At 42.8% G+C, this 15,988-nt stretch overlaps 7 protein-coding genes across 7 annotated transcripts; 2 read left to right on the top strand and 5 right to left on the bottom strand.

Moving 5' to 3' along the window:
- Nucleotides 1-612: 612 nt before the first annotated feature.
- On the bottom strand, nt 613-1,792 carry SS1G_01557 (hypothetical protein; the record flags this gene model as incomplete). Its single annotated transcript, XM_001597313.1, has 2 exons — nt 613-1,170; nt 1,223-1,792. 2 exons carry the CDS (start codon nt 1,790-1,792, stop codon nt 613-615), a joined length of 1,128 nt encoding a protein of 375 aa, XP_001597363.1.
- A 1,579-nt stretch (nt 1,793-3,371) lies between these two features.
- SS1G_01556 (hypothetical protein) lies at nt 3,372-4,204 on the bottom strand (the record flags this gene model as incomplete). The annotated part of the gene is made up of 2 exons (XM_001597312.1): nt 3,372-3,378; nt 3,717-4,204. 2 exons carry the CDS (start codon nt 4,202-4,204, stop codon nt 3,372-3,374), a joined length of 495 nt encoding a protein of 164 aa, XP_001597362.1.
- Nucleotides 4,205-5,093: 889 nt separating this feature from the next.
- On the bottom strand, nt 5,094-6,221 carry SS1G_01555 (hypothetical protein; the record flags this gene model as incomplete). Its single annotated transcript, XM_001597311.1, has 4 exons — nt 5,094-5,160; nt 5,216-5,573; nt 5,640-5,790; nt 5,847-6,221. The coding sequence occupies 4 exons, from the start codon at nt 6,219-6,221 to the stop codon at nt 5,094-5,096; spliced, it is 951 nt and encodes a 316-aa protein (XP_001597361.1).
- Nucleotides 6,222-7,602: 1,381 nt separating this feature from the next.
- SS1G_01554 (hypothetical protein) lies at nt 7,603-8,164 on the bottom strand (the record flags this gene model as incomplete). Its single annotated transcript, XM_001597310.1, has 4 exons — nt 7,603-7,743; nt 7,796-7,908; nt 7,950-8,000; nt 8,059-8,164. The coding sequence occupies 4 exons, from the start codon at nt 8,162-8,164 to the stop codon at nt 7,603-7,605; spliced, it is 411 nt and encodes a 136-aa protein (XP_001597360.1).
- Nucleotides 8,165-8,761: 597 nt separating this feature from the next.
- Nucleotides 8,762-11,787, top strand: SS1G_01553 (conserved hypothetical protein; the record flags this gene model as incomplete). The annotated part of the gene is made up of 4 exons (XM_001597309.1): nt 8,762-9,066; nt 9,122-9,542; nt 9,587-11,588; nt 11,639-11,787. 4 exons carry the CDS (start codon nt 8,762-8,764, stop codon nt 11,785-11,787), a joined length of 2,877 nt encoding a protein of 958 aa, XP_001597359.1.
- A 1,052-nt stretch (nt 11,788-12,839) lies between these two features.
- SS1G_01552 (hypothetical protein) lies at nt 12,840-14,628 on the top strand (the record flags this gene model as incomplete). The annotated part of the gene is made up of 4 exons (XM_001597308.1): nt 12,840-12,996; nt 13,060-13,116; nt 13,172-14,190; nt 14,293-14,628. The coding sequence occupies 4 exons, from the start codon at nt 12,840-12,842 to the stop codon at nt 14,626-14,628; spliced, it is 1,569 nt and encodes a 522-aa protein (XP_001597358.1).
- Nucleotides 14,629-15,073: 445 nt separating this feature from the next.
- SS1G_01551 (hypothetical protein) lies at nt 15,074-15,981 on the bottom strand (the record flags this gene model as incomplete). The annotated part of the gene is made up of 2 exons (XM_001597307.1): nt 15,074-15,828; nt 15,930-15,981. The coding sequence occupies 2 exons, from the start codon at nt 15,979-15,981 to the stop codon at nt 15,074-15,076; spliced, it is 807 nt and encodes a 268-aa protein (XP_001597357.1).
- Between the last annotated feature and the right edge of the window lie 7 nt (nt 15,982-15,988).

The following is a 15,988-nucleotide window of genomic DNA, read 5'->3' as shown; positions in this document are numbered from 1 at the left end:
GCCCAACACACTGTTATGAGCAAGAAGTGACTCTGGGCTCAGAAAGTGTAAGTCTTATGTTTTCCTCTTCCACGACTTGTTCTTTCTTATAGCCACACCAATTTCCAAACATTGAGAAATTCTGATCTCATCCTCATCTCATATATTGTCTTCAGATTATAGCAAGAGCTATTTTGAATATATAAAAAAATCAACAATCTAATAACAAAGTAAAAAAGATTTTTCAGTGATAATTCGCTCTATTATCGTGAGAGTTACTTGGAAGAACTCGAGTTGTCCATTTGTCTGGATTGCAGTCCAACAACAAATTTTGAATATCGAAAATTGGCTCATTAGCAATCGATGTAGAACAATAAATTAGCTAGGTATGTTATATCATATTTACATTACTCATATCAAAAGCAGCAAGTCTTAAGTTATATCCCAAGTAATCTTAACTCGCACATATATTCATCTCAAACGATGCCACCATACAGGCTCCAACGAGTAATCAATGTTCAAACAGCCAACCAATCACCTTGTAGATTCAATAACCTACTATCTTCCATTCCAGAACTCCTTTTCGAAAAGAACAAAAGGAAATCAATCATCTTCGAGCCAATGCCATAATGCTCACGAACTCAGTAAATCCTTAACGCTCATTCCTCGGACTCCACTAAAATTCGTAGCTCTACGATCTGAATTAAGCATCAATAAAGCTGCACTTGCTTCCTCATCTATATACCTCTGATCTCGTTGTGGCATGAGAGCAGGACTGGTGAGTGCTGAGCCTACAGAATCAATACTTCGAGCATAATCATAGACTGATGGGCCTAGAGCTGGAGATGTTGTAGATGAAGTACTGATGCTATAATGACGATTATTTGTTGAGACTGACGAGTATGAATTCTGTCTATCGCGGAAATCTTGGGCGAGCATGGCTGGAGAGGTCTGCTGGGATGGTGGAATAGGAGTGGCGTAATTGGTAGAGCGATTTTCTGAACCAGTCATTTCTGTATCCTCTTCTGATTCCCGGGCAGAATATTCATGTCGTGATGGATCATAGCTGCCACGATGTGCTGCTGGTGGTAATGTGAATTCCCCAGTGTTTGTAGAGAAGTGTCCCCGAGAATTCTCGGCCTTTAATTTAGAAACACAATCTTCAAGGTATTTAACATAATCAATAGATGCCTATCATAAATCAGCGTGCAATTATTAATTGGATTAATAATTCATTGCATACCTGTAGAATTGCCAACTTGTGCATTTCTCCTGTACAAGCTGGTATCATATCTTTCAATACACCAAATTCTTCATTCATCTTTGACCTCCTACGACGCTCAATCAAGCTATGTGCAGTTTTTCTTGCAATCTTCCGTCCAGCAACACTTGTTGAGGACGGTTGCTTCTTCTTGGGCGCATTTGGAGTAGCTTTCCCACCAATCTTCGTATTTTCTTCGGGTGAATTCATGGTTTCATCTGCTTGACCTCGAGGTTTCATTTGTATAATCTTTCGGGAACGAGTAGGTGGAGGTGGTAGTGCGAATGAACTTTTGGCAGCAGTTTGTGTAGCAGGTCTTCGACGAAGTTTAACGGCTTCACTTGCAGGAACTGCTGGAGAAATTGGGGAACTAGGTCGGTATGAGGAGGCAGGTGATGGTTTTGTAGAGGAGCTGGTTGGTCGAGACTCCATTCCTGCTACAGCAGGTGGAGGAAGCTCAAATGACATCTGTAGTGAAGAGTACCTTGGACCATCTTTTCCCTTGATTTCTGTAGATGAAGCGGGGGTCGGCAGATGAGCTGGACGAGGCATTATAAAATGAGGTATTTATGTAACTGGAGTTGGTCTTGTGCTCGATGAAGAAGGTCCTACGACGTATTACGACAAGAATGACTTCTGACACTTCAATTTGAGGCAAATAATCCAAAGATACGTATAAGGAATAATCGAAAGAAGGTAGATATAAATCTTTACTAACGAGGGAATTTGTGAAGAGCTGGAATGTTGATGAGATCTTGGAGAAGATAAGATACCCGTACCCAAACTTCGAGAAACAAGGTAAAACAAGAGAATAAGAAAGTAATGAATGAAGGAGAGGAAAGGAGGGTTAAAGATACTTAATCTTGTTAATCTAACAATCTATATCATACTCCCAATTAATAAAACCCAAGTCCTTCCGGTACTTCTAGAAACAACATTGCAAAACGACGGCATTAGCTTTGAGCACTTTATCGAAGATCAAACGTGAATCCAACACCCATCAAGGACGACTTTAATGTCGCGTGCTTCATTCGATTGGTTGTGAGGCTTTTATTGATGTTGCTCAGATTATAGCGACCACTGAAATTGCGAGTTGATGGAACGTGGGGTGAGTAAAAGGCTGAGAGAGTTAGATTTAGGTAAACTTGCACGTGCTTAATAGCGTTTCCTGGTTTGTGCATACAGTAAGCTCACCGGGAGTTGAAAATCTAAAACATCTAGACCCCTCTTATCTTCATCTCATTCGATGAAGATTCATCTATTAAGATGAAGAAATAAATCTTGTGATACCTACCTAGGTAAGAAATAAATGAATCATCACAAAAATTACGGATCCACAAAGATCATCCAAGCGTTCGGATACTTGCCAAGACTGACAGACGGTCCGGTCCAGCATGCGGACAAATTGATCGGATAACGACTCGGTTGGCTTTCTTATCCGCTCGTCGATATTCTTCCGTTTACCACCTCAAGGTCTCTAACACCGGTGCTGTGCCTCTAAATGTCTATTTTAGGATGAACAGTATGACGTTTATATGACATATATATGAAACTTATATTAAGACATTAAAAGATCTGAATCTTCAGAGACCTTTGATGGGACTATTAGATACATTGGAAGAACTGTTGAAATTATAACTTCACCATCGTCATTCCCACACACACTCCAAATAGATAATATATCCTAGCTTTACTCTGTACACAACTACCATCCATAAAAACTCACTGAAAATCCAACCAAGTCAAGTAAGCATCATCAAATTCATGAATTAGATATTAAGTAAGGATATACATCCTTATATGTATCCATCTTCTCCAAACTCAAAAATCGGCACCGACAACAAATTTCTACAACAAAGGCAAGGGTATCTCGTGCTAACTGGGGAATATGGAGCAAAAATCGCCGAAAGAGAAATCAAAAATACAATCACATCTTCGTCCTTCATCTCCCCCATCTTCAGTCGTCGTCTAGTATGCTACTAGCTACTTTGCCAAAGATTGGAACTTCGCATCGGTCTAGGGTATCCGCTGGTTTTGGGATTAGATTGTAATGTTTGACGAGAAAATATATTGTATACCCATGAAAATAAGAAGAACATGGAGATGAAGATAGAGGAAATATATACAAAACTTACCATCTAAATATGCTCTCCTAGTTAGCCACGCTATTAAAACAATATCTCCAAGGAGCAAGGACCATGATATAAAGAGATCTAGAACAATAGATCAGTACCACATTGCCAAACTATAGTGTCTCATTTGATCTTCGAAGGGATCTTGAAGCATCCAAAAGAGAAAACAGAGAGCTTACTCCATGAAAACATTAGATGTACGACAAACATAGCTGTAAACAGTAAGGCAGACTGCCAAGCGTGAAACCTATCACCATTGATCAGAATTATTTCATCCAACAGATCATACTGTACCTCCGCGAGTACAGTCACTCTTCATCCAGCCTCCCTCTGTCACAACTAACCTCACATAATCACTCTTCCTCTCCAAAACCAAAAGTAGTACGCCCCCAGCTGGCGGTAAAAGTAAGTAAGCTAAACAAGCCTCATAATCCAACCTCAGCGGAAGACTCGTCTCAAACTCATGTAAACCCTCTCTATTACCCCCTCCATACCCCGCACCAGTATTTCCAGCTCCACTCCCCCCAGAAGTATGACCACCTCCAGCCCTCCCACTTTCCACATCCTGATACCCGTCTCCATTATTCACAACCGGGAAATAACCATCTCTATCCCTCTGCGCCCATGGATTCGCATAAGGATTCGGAGCATAGTTTCCATTCTTCGCGGCAGCATTACTTGTACTCTGCATGAAAGCTGGACTGCGAACACCGGGACTAAAAGATCTACGGATAGGTGAGATGCTCTGACGAGGAGAAGAGGTAGAGGTGCGGGGAGGAGGAGAGAGAGCGCGAGTTTCCTCCGGGGAGACTTGATATGGGGCGAAATCCATTTTTGGTGGGAGATTCTTTGGTTTTCCAGGTTGAGGTTGTTGTAGAACAATAAATAAAATATATGGACCAGTTGATTAGTAGAATTTAAAGATTAGATATGCGAAAGAGAGGTTGATCCGGTTGACGGAAGATTTTTCAAAGACACCTGCAATCAAGAGACTTTTATAACAGAAAGAGATTCGTTTGTTGAAAAGAGAATAGTTCCAGTTTAGCATAGAGGGGTTGTTGAAGATCCCATGAGATGTGAGATGTTGTTTTATCGCGATAAACGCTTTACAACATTAATATTATTCGAGAGTGGATTTATCGACTGTTATCACGTGTAGCCTGAGGCATGAGTGCATATGGCGGAGTGAAGGGATCACGCCATGGTCCATGAGGTCTCCATGGAAGAGTGGAGAGAGGACCCGCTCGGAATTGAAATCCGGATTGGGGAGAGCATATGAATATGAACAGGAGATTTAAACCGTCTAGTAAGCCTAGTTATATTAGTAGGTACTCGTACGGAGGTCCGTAGGAATGTACGCAGTAGGTCCTAGATCATGGAGTTGCCAGATCACAGTTTAGGCAGACGTTCAAGATTGGTATATCGCTAGAAGCACTTGGTATTATAACTTTGGTATGCGACTCATTTCATATATCGTTGTAACCACTTATCAAAGTTCGATGCTTGCTGTGACAATGCTCATTTCCACGCCCAAAGGAAAATACCGAGCCTTCAGAACATCCTTCCACTCGTATGCACGCTTCCCTGTATCCATATGTCCCATAAATCCCTAACACCGTGCTCCGCTGCTGTCTTCCCGTGATGAGAAATTGAAATGTCCCTAATATTCAAATACCCTCGATCGTTCCTAGAATGTCGGCCAAATATCCGTGTTTCGTGATTCATCTAAATTCCACTGCTTGAAAACATCCTTTGTCTTCAACATGTTTCAACTCTAGTTGTTGAAATCTAGAAATCATGTTAGCGAACATATTTGTGGGCACTCGTTTCGTTATCTACTCACTTCTCGCTCTTGGCATGGAAATAAATTCCGCTAACTCTTCCCTCGACCTGGTTGAAGCAGATGTAATAGAACCCTTCGAAACTTGCACCACTAATCGTCCTAACACGATGATCAGGCACTAAAAAGTGCTCCTTCCATCTCATAAAAATATTCTCTCGTTGTGCGAGATTTGGTATGTGGCAGTTTCCTTTTTTCGCCGATTTCTGAAAAGGGCGGAAGGCTTGAAATTTTGCCCAATGTGTTAAATCGACTTTGTCTGTCGACCCCCAATCTTCATGTTGGGTGAGAAACGAATATTTTGATCCAATAATTTCACCTTCGAAGTACGTTGTAAGTGTGGGATGGTCTTCCGTCAGGCCTATTGTTAAAGAGCATGCTTAGCTAGAGGACCCCAATGCTTTGTTAAACATCACTACTCGCATACCTTGGATGCGCAAGTATCCGCATAGGAACGATTCCCTCATATCTACATGCTTAATTTCAACCTGTACGTCATAGACCTGCCGTTCTGATTGTTGTGTGCCATGAAATTTGCTACCTGGTCGTAATTTGGAGGAAGGTGAAGATGGTAATAACTGAGCACACTGTTAGTGTATTTCGCGATGGAACAGCTGGATGTCATTATACTAACTCTAACGTTCGAAAAATCATAACCTAAGGATGGCGAAGGAATCCGTGGATGAGAGATGGCACCTATTTCAGCGTCATCATGCTTATCTCCATCCGCACTAATAGGAGAAAGCATGTCGGGCCCATTTGTCTCTTCATCGATATCCATATTTTTGGTATTTCGCAAGTCAGTTTGAGATGTTACAGTCGTATCAGCTCTTCGTAAATCATGAGGCGGAGGCGTAGGTTGTTGTGTAGTTCCTGCATCTAGAATCGGAGACTCGATTGTACCTTCCATCTCTGCTATTCTCCAGATAGACCTGTCATCTTCAGGTGGACACGATGTGTGCGATATCGTAGCTTCAACGGACTCAGTAGGTGAAGAAGGGGTAGGCATTTGGTCGCGCCGGCACCAGCCAGGCTCGTGAAGAAGAATTTAATGATACAGCTAAATTATGAAAACAAAAATTCGTTGAAGATAAAATTAGATGAACATGACCGACGTTATTTGAAATGAAGTAGATGACTTGAAATTATCGAGGAGACGAGGAGACGAGATGTCAACATATGATAAAGGCACTGCATTCAAAAGCAACTATGGGCGAGCTGGTCCAATTGGTGAACGACGCTGAAGCTTTTTCTAATGAGGCTTAGCTCGAGTATTCGCTTGTCCCTTTCTCCCCGCAAGTGAATGTTAAAAAAGGAACAAGTCGATAGATGAATGGATGGGTGATTTGGTACTTGATTTGACGGGTGAGAATAGAATCGATGGGATCACCTGGTGGATGAATATATGTAAGATTACCTGCCCAGTAGGTAAATGGTGAGATTCTTTACTGTTACTGTTACTCTTACTCTTACCGACAATGTTCTCGCACAATAACTTTATCAATACCCTCAATGTATAGTTCCAGAGTCCAACATCATTCGTATCACTCTACCTTCCCTACCTGGAGTAGCTAGTTCTATTGATCACTCTATGATGATTCAACTTTCGGTGGTCGTCACCTATGGACTTCTTCGTCATTGTAGCCCTCTTAGTGTTACTTCGGAAAGAAGGAATTTATCTGATTGAACTATTTAAAAGCCCACATATCAACAGTTACGTACCATTGATGAAGTGGTTATGAGTCGGTGATAACATGGCATCTCCCAATACCGAAGCTAAAGCATCTGTTCTCGTAAATGTGAACTTCCCAAATTAGCAAAAAGGAGTCGATTGTGCCGCCAGTGATTCGACAACACATTTAGAGAACCACTTTTATAACAATGCATCCCGGAATCTACACAATGATTTAATCCGATGCACTTCGCCTCAAATCACATACCAACTGGCCCATAGTTGCATAGTTAAAGGAGTAAAGATGTGCTTTTGTGAGGTCGTATGTCAGGTAGGTAGTTCGGTAAAAGATGGTTTCATGCAGTGGTGCCAGACATAGTCGTAGCATATTGTGCAAGAGTGATAATAATAAAGCTCCCATGCAAGTAAAACTTGGCATTTCAGATACTTACCGGTTACCTCATCCAACCAAAATTTAATGAAGCAGAATGAAGCACACATTTACTCAATGTTGGCAGTTCCAACGGATCGGAAAATAGCTACAATCTCAAATTATAATGCCTGACGCAAAGTTTGACAATAACGAATGCCTGATTTTAAGTATTATTAGCATTTTACACAAGAACTGGCTTTTCTTCTCTATTGGTATCCATTTGTCTTGCAGATAGTTCAACGCCTAACTCCTTCGTCCCCTGGACTTTTGTTGAAATCAAACCACTTAAATAGGCTTGATCTTGAAGTGAAGTGCTATCAATGAAAACACCAACGCTTTCAAATCTTGCACAAGATAGTAGAACACGCGAAGACCTTCAGGATCTTGAGATTCCGTGACATCAACGAGAGATCCAATTTTGGCAGTCTAGGTTATGTTAGTGCCATGATCTCGCATTCGAGAATAATTCTATGCTTACTTCGAAAGAAATAACCTCGCTGCCTATTTTGATTTCTAATTCCTGGCGTCCATCTTTGTTCTTCTGAGGCCATTTGCTATCATCTTCCCTATTGAAATCATGAGCTGCGTGCACTACACCATATGAGCTTGAGAGGTATACTTCATGATCTCACTGGTTTTGATGATCCTCTTGATTTCCTCAACCAATAACGAGCTAATGTTCACTGTGGCCCATAGAGTTAGTTTGGAGGGAGATTCCATAGAACATCGTGGATCACGTACTTTCTTTGCGGATCAGGGAATCGTTTCGATAATTGGAATTGTTGGCATAACGTGCAGATGCGCTTCTTCCATCGCCCAAAACTCGAAAGTCGAATTCTAAATTCATTGTTAACAACCGCGCAAGCTGTGGGCAAACTTCTAGATACTCACCAAGAAATTCGTGTCCGTGACGACCTTGGTGACCGGAACTGATTATATGAATTAGCATGTCAATACTAAATCATGTTCAATAACTTACTAATAGCGAATATAAAAGGGCTCGTTCAGAGTGGACATAATGACGGTGGCTATGAGGTCTATCTGTTGTAGATTTGATTGAGAAGGCTGAAGCTTTTGATAGCTTTCGCGACTCGACCCTGGCAAAATAGCTTAAGGCTAGAATTTGGCGGGGATGGCTTTTTGTGCCTGAGAATCTAAGGCTGAAACAGGCCACGCTAAGTCTTCTGAACACAGCACCCAGAAAGCTGGACACCGTTCTGATATTATCCTAAGAATATGTATGTTTGATGCGTAACTCCCCACGCATCTCCTTAATTTGCAATTGATTCTACTGCCATTTTTTTATTTTGCAAAAACTCTCGACCTTTCAATCTACCATAGTCTCAAAGGAAGAAACGATCTCGAATCTAAGAAGCCTACCCTTAATACCTAGTCAAGAACAAAAGAAACACCTTCCAGCTCTGCAGTTACGAATACAGCCAATATGGCGACCTTCTTAGAACAGTCGTACAGCTTGGTACATCAGGACAATGCGGCAGATGTACCAACAATGTCAGATCTTAGGACGCAGTTGGAGAAAGGGACAGATGAGAGCAAAGTCGAGACTATGAAGCGCATTCTCACAGTGATGCTGAATGGAGATCCAATGCCCCAATTACTTATGCATATCATTCGATTTGTTATGCCGTCAAAATATAAACCATTGAAGAAGCTTCTCTACTTTTACTACGAAATATGCCCAAAGCTGGATGCCACTGGAAAGCTCAAGCAGGAAATGATCTTGGTTTGGTAGGAGAACTCTGAGATGCGAAACTTGTGATTGTTATATTGACATACGCTACAGCAATGGTATAAGAAATGATCTCCAACATCCCAACGAATACATTAGAGGCAACACATTGCGATTTCTGTGTAAGCTCCGCGAATCAGAACTTATCGAACCCTGTCTCGCTCCGACCAAAGCATGTCTTGAGCATCGTCATGCATACGTGCGTAAAAACGCAGTTTTCGCCGTGGCTTCTATCTTTCAACACTCCGAGAGTCTGATTCCAGATGCCCCTGAATTGATAGCCGCATTTTTGGAGACCGAGAGTGATCATACCTGCAAGCGCAATGCATTTGCTGCATTGGTTAGCATCAGCCATGAAAAGGCTTTGGCATATCTCAGTAGTGTCTTTGATGGCATACCAAATGCGGACGAGCTGCTACAACTTGTGGAGCTGGAGTTCATAAGAAAGGATGCAGTCCAAAATTCACAGAACAAGGTAGTTTCCACTACCAATTCACCAGACGCGGCTAACATGTGTAGGCACGATATTTGCGACTTATTTTTGACCTTTTGGAGGCCGGAGCTTCTACGGTTGTTTACGAAGCTGCTTCTTCTCTCACAGCCTTGACCAACAACCCGGTAGCTGTCAAAGCAGCAGCCTCAAAATTTATCGAACTCAGTATCAAGGAGGCAGACAACAACGTTAAACTGATTGTGCTCGACAAAGTAGATTTATTGAGACAGAAGAATGAAGGTGTTCTGGATGATTTAACGATGGAAATTTTGCGCGTGTTGTCGAGTCCGGATATCGATGTACGAAAGAAGGCCTTGGATCTAGCTTTGGAGATGGTGTCAAGCAAAAATGTCGAGGACGTTGTCCTGCTTTTGAAGAAAGAATTGTCAAAAACTGTCGACCAGGAATATGAGAAGAACGCTGAATATCGACAACTCTTGATTCACTCCATTCATCAATGCGCAATTAAATTCTCCGAAGTCGCTGAAAGTGTGGTTGATCTCCTGATGGACTTCATCGCTGATTTCAACAACACATCTGCAGTTGATGTCATCTCATTTGTGAAAGAAGTAGTGGAGAAATTCCCCAAACTGCGACCATCCATAGTTGAGCGTTTGGTATCAACCTTAAGCGAGGTCCGTGCTGGAAAGGTTTACAGGGGAGCTCTTTGGATAGTTGGTGAATATTCTCTAGAAGCCAATGACATTAGAGATGCTTGGAGGCGTATCAGAGCTAGCTTAGGGGAAATCCCTATCTTGGCTTCTGAACAGCGTCTCCTCGACGAAGCGACTGACGGGCAAGAGCCAAAAGAGCCAGAACAGATCAACGGAAATTCCAAAGCAGCTCCAACAGGTTCACGGAGAGTCCTCGCCGACGGTACATATGCCACTGAAAGTGCTCTTACAAGTCAATCTGCAGTTACGGCTAAGTTGGAGGCGGTCAAAGCCGCTCAAAAACCACCCCTTCGTCAACTTATCCTCGATGGAGATTATTATCTAGCTTCTGTTCTTTCTTCCACACTTACCAAACTTGTCATGCGCCACTCTGAAATCTCATCGGATACCGCCCGGACCAATGCTTTACGTGCTGAAGCAATGTTGATCATGATTTCCATTATTCGTGTTGGTCAATCGCAGTTCGTGAAAGCGCCAATTGACGAAGATTCGGTTGATAGAATTATGTCTTGTGTTAGGTCACTTGCAGAGGTCGCCCAAAATAAGCAACTCGAAAGTGCGTTCCTGGAAGATACCAGAAAGGCATTCCGAGATATGGTTCAAGTAGAAGAGAAGAAGCGAGCAGCTAAGGAAGCAGTGGAGAAAGCGAAATCAGCCGTTCAAGTTGATGATGTCGTTTCCATCAGACAGCTTGCAAAGAAGAACACAGTCGACGGCGCTGACGAGATTGAACTTGACCTTGAAAAGGCAACTGGGGGAGATTCTTCAGTTGAAGATCTCTCATCAAAGCTCAGTCGAGTTGTACAACTCACCGGCTTCTCCGATCCAGTCTACGCTGAGGCATACGTTACAGTACATCAATTTGACATCGTATTAGACGTTTTATTGGTAAACCAAACAACCGAGACTCTTCAGAATCTGTCTGTCGAATTTGCAACATTAGGTGATCTCAAGGTTGTAGAAAAGCCAACTACTCAGAACCTTGGGCCACATGATTTCCAAAATGTACAAGCTACCATTAAGGTTTCCTCAACGGACACTGGGGTCATTTTCGGAAACGTTGTCTATGATGGCGCAAGCTCGACCGAGAACAGTGTAGTCATCTTGAACGATGTTCATGTTGACATCATGGACTACATTCAACCTGCCGTATGCACAGAAACTCAATTCCGTACAATGTGGACAGAATTTGAGTGGGAGAATAAGGTCAACATCAATTCAAAGGCGAAGACGTTGCGAGAGTTTTTGAATCAGCTTATGGCGTGCACAAACATGAACTGCTTAACACCAGAGGCTTCATTGAAGGGCGATTGTCAATTCTTAAGTGCTAATCTTTATGCACGAAGTGTTTTCGGTAAGTTGTATCTTCAATATAGCGTTGAACTAGTTACTAACAAATTCTAGGCGAGGATGCTCTTGCCAACCTTAGTATTGAAAAAGAGGGTGAGGATGGACCAGTGACTGGATTTGTTCGAATTCGAAGCAGGTCTCAAGGCTTAGCACTCAGTTTGGGATCACTAAAAGGGTTAAACAAGGTTGTAGAGGTCGCTTGAGGAAATGGAAAATAATGACAAAATCTGTATCATCACTTTGTCACGTCCGGACTAATGGACATTTGGGACAGGTACAGCTAATAAGACGAAGGTGAGGATGAAGAGGGCAAAGGAAGGCGCTGGAGGGCTGAAGCTGGCTCAACTACAGGCGTCAATCTAGTTAAAGTCGCGCTGTGTTATATGTAAGGCTGCCGTTTTTGTTGTTGAAATGATGATGATCGGGGACCTTTGCGCCAAAAAGGGCACAAAAAGGAGTTTTATCTAGAATCTGAGGCATTCCAAAATAAATGTTTTGAATCTCCTAATATCGAGTTTCATTCTCGCTTATAGTGTAAGAGGTGTATGTGTATAGATGTGTATAGATGTCGGAACATTGCTACTCCCAGCATTTGGCATGTGAATCTTGCTTTTGTCACCCAGTTTGGTCATTCAATCAATTGGTATAAAATGTGATTTCCAGGTTCAGCGACGCGTCAGCACTCAATTATATTAGAAAAGACCCTTGTAAGTCTTACCATGCCAATCATATTGTTCATGGCTTTGTTTTTGTGCTTGGTTCACGGAGATATCGTAAGACCACCACTTCCGTTAAACAGTTAAATGAAAGATTCGATGAATGGGAACATCAATAACTCACACCGAATAGCATAAACTTAAAAACCCTCATATGTTTTATATTACTGAGTAATAAAATTCCCTATTCAATTTGTTTTCGCCTTGACAAAAGTATCCTGGCCTGGTGACCTCATGACTGGGTTGGATGATCGGAAGAAGTTGTGTTCCGTGTCATTGGAGCTCGGCATATTTTGACTTCCATTTCATATTATAAGTAACAACAACCTTGGAAAACATTCAACCTTCAATTAAACAAAGGGAGAAAAAAGCACAAGAAATTCTTTTATTTAATTTTTCTATTTTCGTACATAACACATTTCACAAAAACAATATTCAGTCATTCGTTATTATAGTCGACATACTGGAGGGGTAGACAGAAACCAGGGTTATAAGCAGAGTGGGAGAATGCTTGGGCCATCAAAACAATTTAGGTGACCATGACTACTTCTACGGATTCAAATCATCCATTCATCGAGACGTTGGGACTTACTAGTGATGAATTCACGAGAGAGCAGGCATTTGTGACGGATGGAACTTTGACGGTGGGAAGAAACGCTTCCTTGACCTTGGGAACCGATTCTTTAATTGTGCTGGGTGAGTTCTGGATTGTGAATTCCGGGAGAATTGGGGCAATTGTGTATGCTGATGGGAGAACAGATGAGGCTTTTGAGAAGGGGACTGCGACTTGTTGTGGACTTTGGCCTTTTGGTTCGAGTGAGTCTAGCTCATTGTAGCTTTCCGACCTACTTCATACTGATACACCATATAGGTTCTGCGAATACGAGACCAATTCCTTTTTACAATGTCCTCTCGGCCGAGATATCAGATACGAATGAGCTTTCCATTCGATACGCGACGCCTACTTCGAAGAAAAGGGTACAACCCACAGAGCTGAAATATGCGGTGGAATCACACTCTAAAGAAGAAGTAGAGAAATGGATAGCGAAATTACTGGATCGATCGTATGGCGAATCGCAACAAGGAAAACGTGCGAAAGTCCTGGTGAATCCTCATAGTGGCAAGGGAAAAGCGCAAAAATACTATGACCGCGATGTGGAACCGCTTCTGAAGGCAGCACGCTGTAGTATCGACGTAGTGAAGACGAAATTTCAAGGGGAGGCGGTTACGATAGTCGAAGATATGGATATTGAAGCGTATGATATGGTTGTCTGCTGCTCGGGGGATGGATTGGCGCATGAGGTTTTTAATGGCCTCGGGAAAAGACATGATGCGAAAAGAGCTCTATCGAAAATTGCGGTGACGCATGTACCATGTGGAAGTGGCAATGCTATGAGCATGAATCTTAGTGGGACGGATAGTGCGAGTATGGCTACTTTGGCCATTATCAAAGGAATTCCCACGCCTCTAGATCTCATATCGATTACGCAAGGAGAGACACGAACGATTAGTTTCCTATCCCAGTCTGTAGGAATTGTGGCCGAGGCGGATTTAGCTACGGAAAATATGCGGTGGATGGGATCTACACGTTTTACCTATGGATTTCTAGAGAGAATTATTGGACAGGCACTTTATCCTTGTGATATTGCCGTCAAGGTTGCGATAGAAGATAAACCCAGTATAAGAGAGCATTATAGAAAGGAGATGAGCAATCACGAACCAGCAAGCGAGAGAAGAGGATACAAATACCTTTTAGATGATGATGCTTCGGCTAGTAGCGGTATGGATGATGGATTACCTCCGTTAAGATATGGTACTGTAAACGATAAATTGCCGGATGGTTGGGAAATGGTTCCATATGACAAACTGGGGAACTTCTATTGTGGAAACGTAAGTTTTAATTCCCTCTGGTTGCATTCTTACACCAAATGCCCCACCGGCGCATAGACATTAAAATGTCAACATTGCTCAAAATCAAGAACTAACCAAAAGAAGATGGCATACATGGCCTCAGACGCTAGTTTCTTCTCTGCTGCTCTTCCAAACGACGGATACATGGATCTGATCTGTATCAATGGCGACATAAGTCGCCTCTCAGCCATCAAGATGATGCTATCAGTGGAATCCGGAAAACTATTCGATATACCCAATGTATGGTACCGCAAAATCCTCGGATATCGAATCATTCCGAAGCAGAAGGGCGATGGGTACATAAGTATCGACGGGGAGAGAGTTCCTTTTCAACCGTTTCAGGCGGAGGTACACAAGGGATTAGGTACGGTACTCTCGAAAACGGGACACATGTATGAGTGGCGTGGTCCTGTTTGAATTTTTGGTTCCGGAATGGAGTTTTTTCATGTCTGCATATTTCACCGTGCACATTACTTGGGGCTTGAGTAGGCTTTAAAGTATGAATATCACGATTATATGCAAGCTTTTTGGGAGTGCAAGGGGCTCGTCAAGGAGGGATTGGGCGAGGCGTTTAGGTTTTTGTGCATTATGGTTCTTCAAAGTCGACCTAAAATGATACCCCAAAGATGGCTTGGTTCGCATCAGCGGCTTGGTTGATATATTTGTCGAAATTAGAGATCTTTTTATTCTACTATGAGAAATTGAACGTGGAATGACTTTTTACATTGGATATTGGATTTCCTTCCTCAAATAACACCTAGACGCCGTGAAATTTTCCATAGATCCATCTTCTTGAAACCCAAAATATATCTTCTCGAAGCAATTCGGCTCCTTAAAATTCTCAATTCTCAGCTTTCGACCCTCAATCCTCAATCCCACCCCATCCATCCTCCTCCGCATCACTCATCTCAGCGTCCTCTTCCGCACCCTCCTCCTTTCCATTCCCCAGTAACCTCTCATCCCCAAGCGCCTCCTTAACCTTATTCCTCACCACTTTATTAATACTCTCCTTTCCCAATTTCCTCAACGGCTCCAACAACCTCTCTAATCTCTCCGCACCCTCCTCACTCTCCTTCGCCGCATCAAGAAGCCCAAGTTTCTCCAACTCATCAACCCAAATATCAATCACATGAAAACGCATCCCATTCGGCGTACGCTGCGCATCCGACCCCGTCCCACACGGAATCTCAGCAAGAACACTCAAAACCTCCGCCCCTGCTCCCCCCGTCCCATCATCCCCTTTCGCACTCTTCTTCGCACCTGCCTTCTTCTTCCCACTCCCCTCAGCACTCGAAACGATCACCTCAAACCCAGCAGCTAGATACCGACGCACTAGGAGCAAAAATTTCTCCATTCGTAACACATCTATCCGTTCCCATTCTTTACACATGATGTTCCAGAAACCCGTGTAGAAGGGTGCTTGTTTGGAGGCGGGAAGAGTACGGAGGAGTGAGGCGAGGGAATTCGCGAGCGATTGTTGTGGGAGGGGCCGGTCGCACATCCACATGGAGTAGAAGAGCCCAGAGTGGATTTTTAGGTAGTCCAGTGGGGTGAGTGGTCGTGAGGAGGAGAGATATGTACGTAGAGATTCGAGGGCTGCGTCGCGGGTTTTTTTGTCTAGATGATGGGGTTGGGGAGGTTAGAATGAGGGAGGGAATTAGAGGTGCTTTTTGGGGGGGTGTTCTAGGGAATCAATGGATTGTTTAATTCACACGTACCATTTGCAGCTAATTCTTTAATTAACTTCGTATCCCTAATATCGGTTGCCATTTTTGCG

Source organism: Sclerotinia sclerotiorum, genomic scaffold (assembly GCF_000146945.2).
Source record: "Sclerotinia sclerotiorum 1980 UF-70 scaffold_2 genomic scaffold, whole genome shotgun sequence".
NCBI classification, from domain to species: Eukaryota; Fungi; Ascomycota; class Leotiomycetes; order Helotiales; family Sclerotiniaceae; genus Sclerotinia; species Sclerotinia sclerotiorum.
Note: the sequence above shows the minus strand (reverse complement) of the source record. Positions and strands in the feature narration are given on the sequence as shown.